The 16,861-nt window shown below is 45.3% G+C and overlaps 1 protein-coding gene across 1 annotated transcript in view; it reads right to left on the minus strand.

Annotated features, from left to right (window-relative positions):
* Positions 1 to 5,346, minus strand: part of PKHD1 (PKHD1 ciliary IPT domain containing fibrocystin/polyductin) — a gene marked incomplete at both ends in the record, with an annotated part of 259,585 nt that extends 254,239 nt beyond the window's left edge. The window contains 4 exon segments of the mRNA XM_084284494.1: positions 1,161 to 1,260; positions 2,397 to 2,535; positions 4,219 to 4,296; positions 5,307 to 5,346. Of these exon segments, the coding sequence (XP_084140620.1) occupies positions 1,161 to 1,260; positions 2,397 to 2,535; positions 4,219 to 4,296; positions 5,307 to 5,346 (357 nt within the window).
* Positions 5,347 to 16,861: the final 11,515 nt, after the last annotated feature.

The following is a 16,861-nucleotide window of genomic DNA, read 5'->3' on the forward strand; positions in this document are numbered from 1 at the left end:
CTTTCCCAGAATCAGCAGTGTCCATGGGAGGTGTCCTGCCGTGGCTACCTGTCAGTGCTGACTGACTGCTACCACCCTGCAGCTCAGAAGACAGTACCAGAAGTCATCTGAGTGCCCCAATCCAGTTGGGACAGAATTGGCTGGGTTAGGAACACCCATGTCTGTCAGTTGTTGGACCTTGCATGATATCCATGAAGTAAAAGGGTCATTCACAAGAGCTGTGATAGTCAGATACCTCAGCAGAGCTCTGGGCTGTTGTAAAATCTTCATCCTTGGAGGTTTTCATGACTTGACTGAATAAAGCTCTGAGAAAACAGCTGTGATCTCATAGCCAACCTTTTGAGCAAGAAGTTGGACCCCCTGATGTCCTGTCCTACTCAAGCCTGTGATTCTGGGATGGCATCAATTGCTCTGCAAGTGTGAGCACCTACAGTCAGCAAAGGGGGGGGCAAAGGGTCTCAGGTAGTAATTCCAGTCACTAGAGCTGAATGCAACCTCTCCATAGTCCTTGTTAATCCATTAAAACACGGTATCGTTCCTTATTTTTGACTTTGTCTCCAAATTGAAATAATGAAAGGCCTGATCTGGTATTTCTGACAGAACCAAGGTGGACTGAGAATAAGAACAGCTGAAATTTCCCATAGGTATTTCAGATGTGATATGATTTCTCATTACATAGATACATGCCATGATATTCATCATCTGCATCTATCTTTGCTTGATAAGCCCATAATTTTTGGTACACAATGCTAGCCAGACTATGCACACCTTTACAAATTTGTTTAGTTGAAAGTGACAAATTCTGTCAGTAAGGCCCCAAGAGTCAGAGAAAGTGTGATTCATTGCTTGGACAACGATTCTAGACAAGGTAAAACTAATTCACAAGTTGGTCTTCTGACTGCATGGCTTTGGTACAGAGACCATTTAACTTGAACCCAGATTTTTCCTTCAGGTCTCATAGCCTATCCGGTGCCAGACTGAATGCCTTGGTTCATCTAGTTTGAAGGGACACAAGGAACATCTTGCCTTCATGTCCTGACGTGTAATCAATATGAGAGATACTATTTCAATACATATCCTGTGATACAAAGTCTGAAGTTTTGACTCTCTTCAATGCCTTCAGCTGTTCATCATCACTTCTATCCTTTCTTGGTCATTACCTTGAAAGTGTAGTTTTCTTTCTCTACCCCAGTCAAGTTGTTAATCACACGTCCTTTAAAGGCCACCTCCACATAGTACAAACCTTCCTGGGGTGAAGACCTAGATGGGGGAAAAAAACGTATTATTTTTATATAGATTGGGTTTACTATTTTTTAGGTAATGCCAAGTCATTGGGACAATCTTATCAGGTTCATGGAGACACTGATAGAGTAAAACACTTTAATACTATGAACCCAAACTCAGAAATTACAGTGTACAAATAATATGAAGACACAGCAAGAAATTGTAGGTAAGTGCAGAAGGTGATAGGACTATACCAGAACATACATCCAATTTATATGTAAATGCAAAGTATATACACATGCTCATTAGTGCTCATTAATACTAATGAATAATTGTTCTTCATTGCTATTAAAATACCCCAAGGCTGCCTGGATTTACAGGGAAGTTTGATCCTGGCTTGTGAATGAATGTTGCATCTAAACGTACGGCACAGCATTCAGCAGGGTTAACTCCAAACCAAATCATAGCAGCGAGAGATGGAAGAGCCCCACCAGGCTCACCCCTACAGCCTCCTGAGGCACAGCTAGCCTTCCAGTCAAACAATATCCTTTAACCTGTGACAGATGGGAAGGACGGAGCTTAGGTTCCCCAGCTGCTGCCTGGAATCGTGTTTGCTTCCATCTCTACCATAGTTCCTATGATCTTGGACAGGGCAAGAATGTCAGAAACTGGTAAAATCCACAGATTTCTTGGGCACTGTGCATCTAAGAATGTGATTTCTACAAGCTTTCAAGGATCTGAGTCTAGCTTCTTCAAGTCTCAGTCTGATTCATGCTAGTTAGGTTAGTCCTTCATTAAGTTGAAGCATGAAATGCAGCTCAGTTTGGGAGGTGCCCAGGTGCAGCCATAGGAATTCCTTAAACTCCCAAACTGCCTGTACAGACACTAAAGGAAAATGAGGATTCTACCAGGCAAATGACAAAGGTCTTGCCAGGGGAGATTTAGATTGGGTATTAGGTAGAATTTCTTCATGGTGATCAAACACTGGAACAGGCTGCCCAGGGAAGCGGTAAAGACCCTATCCCTGGAGGTATTTAAAAGAAGTGTGGACGTGGCACTAAGTTGTCATGTGTTAGTGATGGGACTCAGTAGGTCAGATTGATGGTTTTACTTGATGGCCTCGAACGTCTTTTCCTACCTAGATGATTCTATACTGTAGTCAGGGACCATACCTTGTTCTGCATCGTATACTGGGTAAGCCAAAATATACAGGAGAGACATCGCATGGCAAACTGGGCAGGTCTGGGTTCACCAGGGACACCTCCAGGTGGGACCAGCTGGCTGAAGAGATGTGTTCTGCCTGCTGGGATGCTGAACATAAGCAAGCAAGGTCAAACAGAGGAGCTTTGCGGGGACAGGACTATTCACATCCAGTCATACAATGTACACATTTTCAAATGGACACTCCAGCTTCTCTTTAGGAACAATATTTAGAGCCCCAAATTGGACTACTTTTTTTTTTTTCTTTTTAAATCATGTTTGTGTAATTTTGTGGAAAGAGATATTTCATCTTATCATGTAGCTGCATGGCTTTTTGCCTCTAATACAATGCCTGCACTCTCCACAAAATATATTATTGCAGAGATTGACAGTTATCAGCAGTTTGAATCTCCTCAGCCATCTACACTGCACCAACCATCATAACCACAGATAATTAAAGCACCTGTAAAATTAATACTTTTCCTTAATCTTTGCAGTTACTTATGTCCTGAATGGTTTTGCTGACAGCACCTTGAGTTCACCTGTGCTACAAGGTGGATCAGCTTAGCCCATTTCCTCAGTGAGCTGTCTGCAAGGCTTCTCAACTTCAGAAAGTCAAGGTGTGAACAAAACTTAGCATGCTTAGCTTTTGTAGCTTAATCTAATACAGCTAGAAACATGCTTCTAAACATCTATCCCTTCGTTGTCTGTCTTTACAGGTGTCTCCCAGCTCACAGATTCATTTTAAGTGACATCAGTAGTTTCTCTATTTTCAGCAAACTGCACATTTATTCCTGGTCCCAGGAACATTTTTCCCTTTCTCCCAATGCCTGGATGTCTGCTCCCCCCCTCAGAAATGTCTCCTAGGCTCAGTGATTGTCCCTGCCTGCTACACAGTGCTGTTCAAAGCACATCTCCCCTGAGGACACAAGCTCCCCTTCCCTCCATTTCAGCATCTCTCCAGGAAATCACACTATTCAGAAAAAATAAGACTGATATCATTTGTCACATTTACAAATAACCGAGTGCCAGAACTTGAGCAGTTTAATCAACATACGTCTCAGACAGACACCAGCTCTCTTCCCAAGGAGTTAATATTCAGCACTACTGAAAATCAGATGCGGTTTTGTAAAGTTGGGTTCGTGCCCAGATGAGCAGGGCATATCAATTTCTGTGATTTTTACACAGATCTCATGTTTAAATTAGTGTTTCTAACACTCCAGCATCAGACAGCCTATGAAGAGACTTTCAGACTTCCTTCAATTAAAAAAAAAAAAAAGCCAGCAAGGAGGAAATTTGTATCCCTAGTTCTACAAAAACAAGGTAGGAATCTGACTTATCTCGCTTAGAAAAAATCAGAAAACAAGCAACCATCAGCAATAGCTTATGAAGTAACTATATTATTAGTAGTAACATTATTATTTTTAGTATTACAACAGCAGAGTGGCGCAGCGGAAGCGTGCTGGGCCCATAACCCAGAGGTCGATGGATCGAAACCATCCTCTGCTAATTGCTTTTTGGGTGTTCAAGGAGAGGTTGGATGTGGTGCTTAGCGACATGGTTTAGTGGGCAACACTGGTGGTAGGGGGATGGTTGGACCAGATGATCTCGGAGGTCTTTTCCAACCTTTATGATTCTATGAATTTCAAGCTGATTTCATGTTCTGGGTGCTACATCCCACCTATCTGTTGCTCAGGATTTGTCACTCCAACCTCCAGTCTCAGAACAGAGCTGATTCTTTCTTCCTTTGGTGGAGTTCAAAGAGTTTAGGATTTGTAAGAGTTTAAAACTCACCATCCAGGGTAATAGTGATCCACGTTCCTCCAGCAATGCTGCCCTCTCGAGGCTTAATGAGCAATCCTGTGGCAGACACTGCAAAAACAACCCAAGCTGAAGCATAATGCAAACACTGAAAACATCTAACTCAGGACAAAGCAAGGCATCGTGGTCTGGCAGCTCCTCCTGTGATTCCCTCTTCATGATTCCTCCTTCCTAGGCCTTTAGTAAATTAGCCATATCACTCATCATCCAACTGTGTCCCCTAAGTAAAAGTCCTCCTTCCCCTCACAGAGGTTTTCATGCCTTCGAAGCTTGGTGAACCAAGCCAATCTAAGCCTCTTGTCCTCCTCAAGAGTTAAATAATATTTTTCCAACTCTGAAGTGTTTGCTCACTTCTGTACACTGTCCCCACATTTAGGGTGACCCACATAACGTATCCTCTTCTGGCTCAGACAGCCTTTCCAGCTCTTTCTTGGAGAAGTCCTTAGGAAACAAAGGCAGAATGGAAAGGAGCTCCTGCTTCATGAAACTAAGTTACCTGTAACTTACTATGTCGCATTTTCCAGAAAGACATCAAATTCTTAAGAGGATTTAGGATTTCTTTGGGGGGCACTCATCCTCTGAAACTAATGGAGTCAATAAAGAGTCCTTTTTACAATGGTACCCTGTTTCCTGTCTAGCATTTCAGAAGATTTCCAACTTCTTATCTGTATGTTAATGCAATCTCGCCTACCATCCATATTCTTCTCTCTAAAGAGAAGTATTTGACATACTTGCATCATGAACACTTAATATCAACATGGAAGCAATCACGACCATCATCAAGCAAATGAAAACCAACATGTGTCAGAGGAACCCAGTTACAACAGGGACAATTAGCTATAAATCCACAGACATCCAGAAACCTCCACTGGCTATGGAAGAGTGCCATGAAAAGCCACTGTTAAGGGTGGATAATAACCAGAATGCTGGAGACATTACTCCATAACACCCAGCATCTTTCAGAGATGCTTCTGCATGTCTCATGTGAAGTCAGGCCATGCCAACCCAGCGGCACCCTTGTATTATCAGCAGGATGGGAGACAACACTATCTGCCACCCACCTGCAAAGAAAACCAGAAAGGGTGGTCTCCAAAGGTTCATCTTGGACTTTGGATGGGGATTTCATGGGATGGTGGCTCAGGACCTTAACACGTTTTCTGACAAATTAAAAGAAACCCTATCTGTATTCTTCATGTTGCATTGAAGCAATGGTCTGTGTTACAGCAGCCAAGGCAGACTGGAAGATAGAATCATAGAAAACACATTGATTCATCTCTCACGCAGTACAAAGGATCAAAATAATGTAATAATGCTCTTTCCCCACCCACCCAATACACCTATACCCCACTGAGCAGATCACTTTCTGGCTAAGCTCAGGATGAGCTTCCCCTCACTGGGGCCATGTTTCATGAGACTGGCTTGAATTAAGCAATAAACACACCTGACTTAATTTAGAGACAATGCTATTAAGCTCTCCTCACTCTGTGCTGTTTCATACAAAATCCTTGCATGTATTCCATTAAATAAAACTGTGCCATGGTCATTCCCCAGCTATGAAACCAAAAGACATGGCCTGACTGTCCTCTTCAGCTCTCTAGCCTTCCACAGCTAGCCCCACACACCTTCCCACTACTGGGAATGGTCTCTGGCCTAGGAATTGTTTTGAAGACTGCTGCTAGACTTGGTCACAACACTGCTGGGGACTGTTTTAATTATTTAAGAATTTAAATATTTGAGTCCCTGTAGCCTGGGAAGTTCCCTGGTCTTATTTGCTTTATGTGCTGCTACCACAGGCAGGCATATCACATATTCCCTTTACAAAGCCCATCCCAGAAACTGTTTAACATTCAAAAATACAGACCATCAATGTCTGCTGCCTTCACCCCTGGTTTTGTACTGTTATGGAAATAGCCATGAGTCAATTAACTCAGTCACATTTTAAATGAGCAAAAGCCCCAAATTCTCACCAATGAGCACAGAAAGTGGCTGGGTCATTGGATTCTCACAGGATACTCTTCCCCTCATGCAGAGTGTCCCTTGGTTACTGAAGTTCAGATAAGACCTCAGAAACCCCAGGCAAAAAAAAGATAAAACCAAATGGGAGGAAGCTGATTTAGAAGTTCAGATTTTTGTTGCAGTGGGGTCTGTAGGACAAAGATCACAATCACTGGATGAGGCACTGTGTAATCAGTAATTATCAAAGAAAAAAATGACACGAAGGCGGACTTACCTTTCTGCTCCATCAGTTTTCACCACCTAGTGAAAAAAGACAAGGGCAGACACAGCTCTCAAGGCCAGGTTCCTCTTCACAGTGGAAGATCTGTGTGTTAGCACCCTAGGAAAAGTGCAACAGGTGAGTGATTCTATTAGAGGTGAGAGCTGAGCAGAAACCTTGGTTATGGTGTGTACCAAATGCACCATGGTCATAAAGCCAACTACTACAGTCATTGCAACCAGCAGCACTGCATGTGCAAGCCAAATACACATGGAAATAAGGACTAGAATGAAGCTGGCCACCACGCATCATTTGAGTCGGCTGCAATGCCTTCAGTAGTCAACCCTCAGCAATGCACCAGTTTTGTAGCATGCTTTAGTGAGAGAAAAAACATACTCCAAGCCCCTAGCCAGCTTGCTCCTTTTAGTGCCCTGACTTACCCACAAAGAAGCTGCAGCTAAGTGGGAAATGACCTCTCCTAACAGAGAGCTAAAAACGACTGACCAGCAGAACCAGTGCATGCATTCAATGTCAGGCATTCCCTGCTCTTTTGTTGTAAGATAACAGACTAGCAGTGGTGCTTCTATTGCTTATCGTATCACACAAGTCCTGCTGTAATTACTCACCTGTGTTTCTTGCACCTTTTAACATAAATGCAGTTTGTAGAGGTCAAGTCCAAAGCCTTGATGCATGTGAGCCTTGCATTTCAAAGCAGGCATATAAAAGGTCATTTAGGTGTATTTTTATTATCCTTATGAGGACTTTTTAAAGTATTACTCACCTCATTCTCTTTGTTGCTTTTCCATTTCTCAGAGGAGCAAAGTGTGGGGGCTCTGCTACCTGTATAACTTCTCCATCCCTTTGGCATCTGCTCTACCACAGTTTGTGGTCGGAGGCTGTGTCAGGCACTCAGTTCAGTCCCCTGTGGGTAATCGAGTCACCTGTGCTGTGCTGAAAGCCACCAGACTCGTTTCTCAGCAGCCTCAATGCCTGTTGCAGGCAGCTCAGAGCTGTCCATTGCGCAGGCTTAATTATTAACCTAAGCTACTTGCTATTAACTGTTTTGTTCCAGGTCCTTAATGACCACAACAGGAGTTTCTTGCCTTCATATATTACTCGATCCTCCAGAAGGAAGATAATCAACCCATTTATCATAAAATCCTAGAACAGATTGGGTTGGAAGGGTCCTTGAAGATCATCTAGATCCAACCCCCTGCCATAGGCAGGGATACCTCCTTTCCCCCCAACACGACAGAAAATGATTGAATGGTCCGTAGACATGCCTATATCCAATCTGGGAGTGGCTTTCATAAATAAGCAGAATTTGAGGCTTCTTAATTCAGTTTTTCCATGGCATTCCCAGCTGTGTCAGAGTCTGGCAGGAATTCTGGCCAAGAGGTGTTGAGAGCTCCCACCACACCTCCAGTATCTACACTCCTGTGGGTCCTTACACAGTTAGTGGTGGAAAGGAGTGTGATGGCCTTACACAGCGTTATCATCCACCCTATGGAGAACCGTGTGCCTCCACTGGCTGCAGGAAAGATCCAGCTCAACCTTCATCAGGTGCTGAATAGCGTTGTGAACATCACCCCTGTGAACATCATCCCTGCTCCCGCATCTACACCTACTCATTTGAAGCCCAGATGAATGGATGGGTTTTTGACGAAGTCACCAAAACCAAAATGGTTTGCTCTGGCCCTGCACTGGTATGGATGCTTTCATGGTAATTTCCACCAAATCTCACAGCAAACTCTCAGACAACAGCATAACTATGGTTTAATGAGTTACCATGCACCAGTCACAAACAATAGCACTGTGTAGGCATTTCTTACCTCATCCCCAAGGGGGGGGCTTGGGGGGGTTGGTGGTGAAACAGGCTTGCTCACTCTTCCTCAGCTTCATTTCAGAAACACAGCAGCACAATGTCATGGACAATCAACCTTCAGGGAAGTTTTGGAGCCCTGCCCAGCAATGGAACCAGTTGTGCTTGGTTTATTCTCAGACCAAGTCCCACTGCCTCAGCTGTGTTTAGCCAATTATTACAGGAACCCAATGAAAATTAACCCTAGCCTGCTCAATTGTCCATAGTTGTTTTACTTATCAGATGAATTGCAAACATGGCAAAGAGAAAAAAGAAAAAAATAAATAAAATTAAAAAAATAAATAAAAAAGAAGAAAGCTTGAGGGAATGATCAGAAAATATTGTCAAATAGGCAGATCAAAGAAGGATGATCACTTGAATGCTGAAGGCAGAGCCAGATATTGGTAACTGATAGCCCCAAATGAAAAGAGGGACCACGAAAGGAAGGACAATGCCCAGGTTCCCTGCAGAAAGCCCAGACAGAAACAACAAGAGGCATGGCTAGATACTCAGCTACAGCATGGGGCCAAGCTCCAGCTAGAAGACAGGACAAAAGATGAGAGTGAAGACCTGTACGCCTATACCATAGCTCAGCATTTTGTGTTCCAGTCCTTAAGAAATGCAGCCCCAATGGATTTAACAGGGAGAAGGAGTTATCCTTCGGGAGAAAGGCACAGATTAGGGAAGGCACTGCACAGGGAACCATTCTCCCCAGCTGCTTGCAGCACGAAAAGAGGGAAAATGGGGAAGAACGTTGTCCTCAGTGAGCAGAAGCACAGGCCCATAATTCAGGCCAGCTGAGGAGTGGTTGAGTCACCCAGGGGTCTTGTTATAGGAAGGGTAAATATTTCCCTCAACATGCTGGTGATGATTTTTAGGTATCATGACCCACCAAAGAGGAAAGTTTGAAGGAAGGTGCATGTTTGTATATGTGGGCAAGCAAATTTCTCTTCCAACTGGAAGGAAATTTCTGCTCAAAAACATCACCCCATGACCTCTAGTTTTTGGTTATTCATTTGGAGGCTGTAGATTTTACATGTAAAGGTGGAAAACAGTCCTACAGGCAGCCGGGAACACGAAAACCAGTCCTGTGTTGCCCTCAAAAAGGAGGTAAAGGAAATCAGGAGGCGAACAGCAGGGCTTTGGCCACAAGGTGGAAACACGGAGCTGCTGCAGCCCTGCTGCCTCTTGGAGCACAGCTGAAAGGCAACCGAGCTGTGCCTGCTCTGTGGGGTGGCTCTGGAGAACGGAGTTTCCCCGGGATTTGCAGCGCTTCTGGGGTGGAAAATCTTGGCAGCAGCCAAGCCACGGCTCCCCCCAGCCTTTGCAAGGAGGCCACCTCGCGAGAGGAACGCAGCAGGTGTGGGGCAGCACATGGCATCCCCCAGCTGAACAGCTGAGGGGGGATAATGTGGGATAAGGAGGGGGTTAGGGATTTTGTCTGCAGTCGTTCGGGAGCTCCCGGCTCCTTCCCAGCCCTCCTGGTGCATGCACTGCTTCATACCGAGGGCACGAGCGTTTCTTGCCTGCTCCTTACCAGCACCAGGCACCATCTTGAGGGAGGGATGTGGGAACACTGCCTGCTCTCACCATCCCTGCATCTGTACCTGTAAACAGAGCATGAAACACCCCAGAGGAAAACAAGCCTAAAGGGTCTTGTGCTTGGAGCAGCAGCACCATGTTTCTCTTGGACATGGCTGTGGAAAAGCAGTCCCATCTAAAGCAAGTCGTGCCATGCTGGGCACACAGTGGGGAAAAGCAGCATGATCTACTTGAATTTAGGGATTAAGTCCAGAAATGGATCTCAGAGAAAGGTTTCTGCTTCCAGTTGTCCTCATCATCATCCTCTTCCATCCCCTAACCATCTCCCTGAGCAGCCTGCAAGCCGTGTGTGCCCAGGAGGAGATGGAAACCCACTCCCACCACCAGCCCACTGCCCAAACTAAATCGGGGCTCTCTGCAGTCTCTGCAGCAAAACTCTAAGATTTGGAAGGTCTCTGAAGAAGAGAGGTGTCTCTCAACACCTCCTGCAGGCCAGCCTGTTCCTCAGACTTTGTGGCTACATCTAGGAGTGAAAGAAAAGCATAAGGGCTTGGGCACTGGATCTCCATGGGTCTTAACTGGTCCCTTCCATGGTTTTGACCTTGACCAGCTCGTGTTAATCCAAACAGTTCCCAGAAATATGGTTGCGGTCAACCAGTTTTTGAGGCTGCTTTTGTATTTATTAGCATGGGCATGGCCTCAGGAGCAATGAACGGGCTCTGCAAGGCTGTCTTGCTCATAGAGATATAGCCTGGAAGACTTTGCAAGCCGGTGTGTCCCACGAGGGCAGCCCCTGCAGTGTGCAGCGCTCCCATCAGCTGCTCTTTCTTTCTTTCTATTAATACTTTGCTTTTTCTGTATTGATGCAAACTTCCTAGCAACCAAGGTCACAAGAGAAGGTGCTAAGAAGCTGGACTGATTATTAATAAATCCCGGGGCTTGCTGTCTTTTTTCTCGAGAAGCTTGTTAGGCACCGGCAGGCAGGGTGCTGAGCCGGGATTTCCAAGGGAACCTGGGGGATTTGGATCCCCAGCTCTGATTGAATTTCTCCCTCTGAATTCCAGTCTTCCTTCTCCTGGCCTGCAGCACCCAGCTGGGTGAGGCTGCAACATGGGAAGGTGAGCTGTGACAGCACAGTAGTGCTAAGGATGGATCCTGCATCTATCAGCCACACTAAAATTATCCCCTGTGGTCCACAGGGGCTGTGCTTCTTTGTTTTTTTTCTTATCAGGATCCAATGGTGTCCACAGATCAGGTAAATGCATTGCTATCGAGTCCCACCATGCAGGGTGGGCTGCACCCACTCCCTTCCCACTTCCCACAGCCCTGAGCATACTCCGGATGGGAACAGCATCACGACCTTACATCTCTGCCCTCACCACGCTGCTGTGTTAGGCCCTGCATTTGCTTGAAAAGGTTGGGCTGCCCACATGGTGAGAGCTGTGCCCTTTCCGTAACAGTCCTGGCCTCTGGAAAAAGGATGAGATAATCTGGTTTGAGGATCTGGATGATTCTTGTACGTTAAAATGTATTTTTGTATGTTAAAATAGCACAGAGATAAGTTTCCCACGTCAGGAGAAGAAAGAGCCCCTGGTAGGTCAGGAGAGGCATGCAGGTCTCCTTATCTTTTATCTTGCATTTGAGGCACTGCTCCATCACCTCTACCAGCTGAGCTTCTTCTTGCTTGCCATGAAGGTGGGGTGGTAAAAGCAAAGAATATCGACGTGAACACTGCATGAGCTGAACTGGGGAAGATAAAAAGACTTACAAATAGGGATTGAAAGTCAACTAAGAAGATGAAAAGCAAAAAGTATCCTTTTTATTTATCAGACAGATAAATACTTTCAGTTTTCCCTTTATTCCTGCTCCTTTCACTAAGAAAAGTGTTTTGTTTCCCAAAAGTCTTACGTGACATTTTTTCACCTTTTTCAGTTTTTAAAACATGTTATTACCACTACTTCTACTGTCGTATATTCAGATAGCATCAATGTATTTTCCAAATGTTTCAAAAGAAAAAGCACGTTGTTTATATCCCAGATCTAAATTTACAGTCTGTTGTGTTTATTGTGTTTTGTTTTGTTTTGTTTTTCCCCCCTGCAATCTCACAAAGGCAATGCATTTTCATTTATATTTACAGCCTGTAACTGAGCTGCCTGACTGCTCCTGGTTCATTTTGCTAGCCGATCTGAAACAGGCTTAACTCTTTCCTTTGAGAGAAAAAAGTGTCAGTGCTTCCAGGAGCCTTTCTGCATGTCTTTACAGGGTCACGTTTCAGCACGATAAAACCCTGTTGAAGTTGTTCCCATAGCTACTCTCACTGCATTTTAAACAGTCGACGAACTTCTTTAAATACTAAATTTATTGCCAATGCAGCTGCTTTAATGACAGGTTTGAGGCTTCTTTAGTTTCAAGGTTCAGTGTGTTTCAGCTCGTGTCCCCTGTGGTCCCATGGGTCGCCAAGGGGATGGAGTCGCCCGGCTGCCTGGCAGATGCTGGAGCCCAGGGATGCAGGAGGCAGCTGGGTAAGGAGAAACCAGCACCTTGCCGTGGATTTTCCTGCTGTGGTGTTGGGCTTTTTGGCATGCTGAAGGGGCTCCCCGGCTTCCATGGGACCTGCAAAGCACATGGGATGGCCAGGGAAATAAAAGGTCAAGGCCAGTTCATGGCCCCATCACAGCTGAGAAGGTATCCTAAATACAGAACTGTGGCTGCAAGGAGAAAATGCAACTTCAGTTGAAGCAGTAACTGCTGTACTGTCAAAAAATCCTGGTACTGAGGTCTTCCCAGAGATATTCCTCTTATGGTCTACTCATAGACACCACCTTGTTCACGTTTCCCACCAAGCAGGGTTCTGTCACAGTGTGATGGACCACCGTTCCCTCGGTCTCTGTGTTAGGGGGCTCTTCCTCCTGCTAACAATATTACCCAAGAAAGGCCACGGCTCCATTGTGTTTGGTGCTCTGCAACTACAGGACATGAGATAGCACGTATAAAAAACAGAGACAAAGACACACAACCCCACCTGACTTTGGGAAATGGGAATTGTGCCCATAGGAGAACTGCACAGGTAGGATGAGCAGCCCAGAGGTGACATTCCCCATGGAAATCAAGAGATGTCACTTTGCTAGAAGCAATGTCCCAGGGAAAGTCTACGGAGGCAATGCTGCAGACTGAAGCCACGGCATTTGCTTAGATAAACAGCTGGTAGCAGATTGGGTTTCCAAATCAAGCTGCAATTCGGCACCTACTGAGCTTCATCCATCATTAGTCTTTCATTAGGAAGCTTGTTCTTGGCCTGGCTCCCCAAGTCCCAGGGGAATGATTCAGGCAAACACCAACTCCACCGCTGTGTCCAGCAGTCTCCATTCTTCCACCCATTCCTACCCTTGTGGCAAGGCAGAAGCCCATTTATTTCTCATTTTAATATGAAATCCCCTCTGTTCAGTGAGTTTTCATTTTAAATGCTGCCGCCACCCCGTCCCCTCCGTCCCCACTCCCCGTGTCTAAGCAGGGGGAACAGGTGGAACAGCTGACCCTGGCGAATGAAAGGAGAGCACAGTTTCACTCCCTTCACCCCTTTCTCACAGGCTGCCCCTGCTGTCGGTGATCCCCGAGCCCCCGGGGACTGGGGATTTGTGTGTATTAGTCACATGAAAGAGCAGAGCCTGCAGCAGGCTGCTCCCGGGCTTTGCTTCACCTCGAGACAAGAGCATGTCTTGCCACTGGATTTCTCAGGGCTGGAATCAAGTGACACTTTTTTTTTTTTTTTCTTTCTGTTTGACTTGCACAAATTGGCTTCTATGTAAAATGTGCTATGGATGTGACTTAAAAAAAAAATAACAGCTTACTATGATCCCAGTTGTGCAGGGAAGTGTCTAAAGCTGGCCATTTAATAGTAGCTGAAAAGATGAAATCTTTTTCTGTCATCAGATCTTTGGGGTGGAAATTGGTCTCGTTCACCTCGCTGCACAGCCTGTCATCACACAGAGGGTTTGAGCAGTCTTAATAGTCCCTCTCAGTCCTAAATCTCCTATTTTGATATCACACAACAAACTCCAAGTGGAAACTCCACTAAGGTGGACTCATATTTATGTACCCATCAGTGAGCCACGTCTTGGGAACGTCTTTCTTTCTTTTGGGATTAAAACCACAAATTTATGGAAGTCTCACAGATGAACACCAAGCCTGCACAACCACAAGAAAGCAGCACACGAACCCCAATAACCTTAACTTTGCTCTGCATTGCCAATGTCTATGAGGTATCAACATAGGCTTGGTTAACCTCAGCTTTTATGGACATGCTAGAGTCATTTTCCTGCCCCAAGGTACAGCTCTCAGGTACCTCTGGTTGCCAGAAGCCACAGGACCACCACATCAGCTGAACAGCAGCAGTTATAGCATAAGCAAACAGTTTTATATCCCATCCATCAAAAGCAAAGCCATTTTACAAGTATTTCAGGCACTTGAACACATGATGGAGCTCTGCTTATGTGATCAGAGTCAGCTCATGCCTAAGAGAAAGCCATGAGCATCTTCAGGCAGGTCCTGAAAGCAGAGAGAAAGATCCAGTCCCACCAGGCAGGGGCAATAACATGTCTCTGTGGATGAGAAAATAAAGAAAAAAAATTCCTTGCCTGTTAGCACAAGTGCCCTGACCATTGGTACCACTACAGGATGCATTTGGTAGCTGGACATTGCTTTTCTCTCAAAGGAAGGTTTAAATAATATTTTGGGGTTCACTTATGACCCAGAGTACCTGTTATTACTACTGCTGTGATCAGCCATCACCAAGATGAAATTAAAAAATAAAGTATATCAGATAAAATATTCAGATAAAATATTTCATAGAGATCTTTTCTCCCCAGCCGAGGGCGCAGTGAAGCTTCACTGTGGTTCGTCTTAGCTCTGCTTAGTTGCTCATGTCCAGAGAAAGAAAGAAAATAATCAAAACCAAATACCTATAGATCATTTTTGAATTAAATCCTCAATTTGTTTTTCCAAACAAAAAAAAATAACCTTCTTTCATATTTCCTTCTGTTTTCCTGTTTGTGCTCAGAGGGTCTTCAAAAACTGCTTGAATCCAGCAAGAAACCATTCTCTACCCTATCTTAAAAAATATTTCTGCCAAAGCACAATAAGATTTTTTTTTCCCCAGCCTTTCACACTGCAAGAGACCTAAATACCCAGGTATTCACACAGCTCAGCTGAAGCCATCCTTGTGTTTTGCTGTACAAACACATCGACATGAGGAAGAAACACGAAACATGTAATAGAGGACAGGAGCACACAGGTGGGATGCTCGCCGTGATGTGCATGTCTTAATGCTTTAATTCGGAAGCTTTGCATGATTAAAAGGAGGTGTCACTTCCTTCCCCAAATATTCACCCCCTGGAAACAAGTCCATCCCCTTGTTCTGAGGGAGGGTGGCTCATGCGATTCAATAAGACACTTTTCAGGCAGTTGTAAATTGCATTTTCCAGCACCGTACGCATGTGTACGGGGGGAGGGCTGTTAAAAATAAAAGTGCCAGTGTTCCTGCTGTCAGCCCGCTACCCACCTGTTCCTCTTTTAGCCCAAACGCGTCCACCTCTGACCCTGCTGCGGGACCGAGGCACTTGCAAAGCTGTGCCCCCAACCCCTCGCTCCCCCTGCTCTCCCCAGCAGCTGTATAAACCTCAAGGGCAACAGCTGGGGGCCAGGGCCGAATTCTCCATCCAACACTGGGCACCCACTGGGCTCCAAGCCACTGGTCTGCTGGTGGGGGCTCTTTATTAGAGTTGGACGAAGTTTAGAGAGGTCTGCGTTGCCTGATTTAACCCCCCAGGGTCATAAATCCAGCTCAATTAGCTCTCAGGATGTGTTGTCAGCATAGGGTGCTAATTTGGTAATTGTCTTCCCCAAGGGAGCCCAGCTGGTGTCACCTTGGGGATCTGGGTGCTGTGACCCTAATGGGCTCCAAAGCTCTTCACAGCCTCAAAGGTGGAAGGGGAGAAGAGGCAGAGAAATACTACCGAGTGCTGGACAAAGCCCAGAAAATGCCTGAAACTTGCTGGAAGGATTTTTCCATCCTCCAGAAGTCAGCCACAGTCAGCTTCATGTCCTGCCTTCAGAAAGACAAAGATGCGAGGTTGATGCACCAATGCATGTGAGTGCCTGCCCCGCAGGCTGTTTTCCAGACCCTGGCATGGACTTGGGTCTTCATGAGATCCTCCTTAATCAGTTTAATTGTAAAAGCACCAGTTGGATGGGATTGAAACTTTACCCTGTCCGTATCCTGTCTGAAGACGTACCAGCACTTAATGCTCCCCCAGGACCTTTTGTCTTGCCTTGAAGGTGGACAGAGCTGTCCTGCATGCAGAGACCTCCCAGTACACAGGAGGAGGCAGGAACCCACTCTTTCTATTCCAATAAGAACAAATTAAGGTAGTCAAAACTGTACAGCCCAGCAGAGTCCTGCAGGTCTGTGGGACAGTGGCTTTCTGGCTTGGGCAATGGCTAGAGAGAGCGGTCCTGATGCTGCAGTGAGGGCTTGGTCCTGCAGCAAGGCAGCTTCCGTGGTGTAGCTACCTGCATCAGGTGAGAGGAGCAAAGAAATGAAGTCTGTTTTCTTCTCAGCACTCTTACCTGACTACAGGGTGGCCTCAGAAATCTCTCTTCTCTCTTGTTTGAATTCAAAACTTCAAATTCAAAAATTATTTGGAGACCTGAAGTGATAACTCCACTGATTGGGACTGGGTGCCCTAAGAGGTGCATTTACATGGAGTGCCAGTTCTCTTGCTGGCTGTGCCCCAGATTTACAAGGGACCAGAATAATTCACTTAACCTCTTCAAGACTTACCTATCAATATGGATAGCAGCAGGAGTAATACGAGATTAATGACTTTTTGGATCCTCCATGAGTCTGTGAAAGTGATAAATATCTCATTAGCCATTTTCCCCTCATTAGTCCAAAACCAAAATCAGATGACATCCTCAAAGTTTTCTTCATTATTATTAGT

Source organism: Netta rufina (genome assembly GCF_964035555.1).
Source record: "Netta rufina genome assembly, chromosome: 3".
Lineage (NCBI taxonomy): Eukaryota > Metazoa > Chordata > Aves > Anseriformes > Anatidae > Netta > Netta rufina.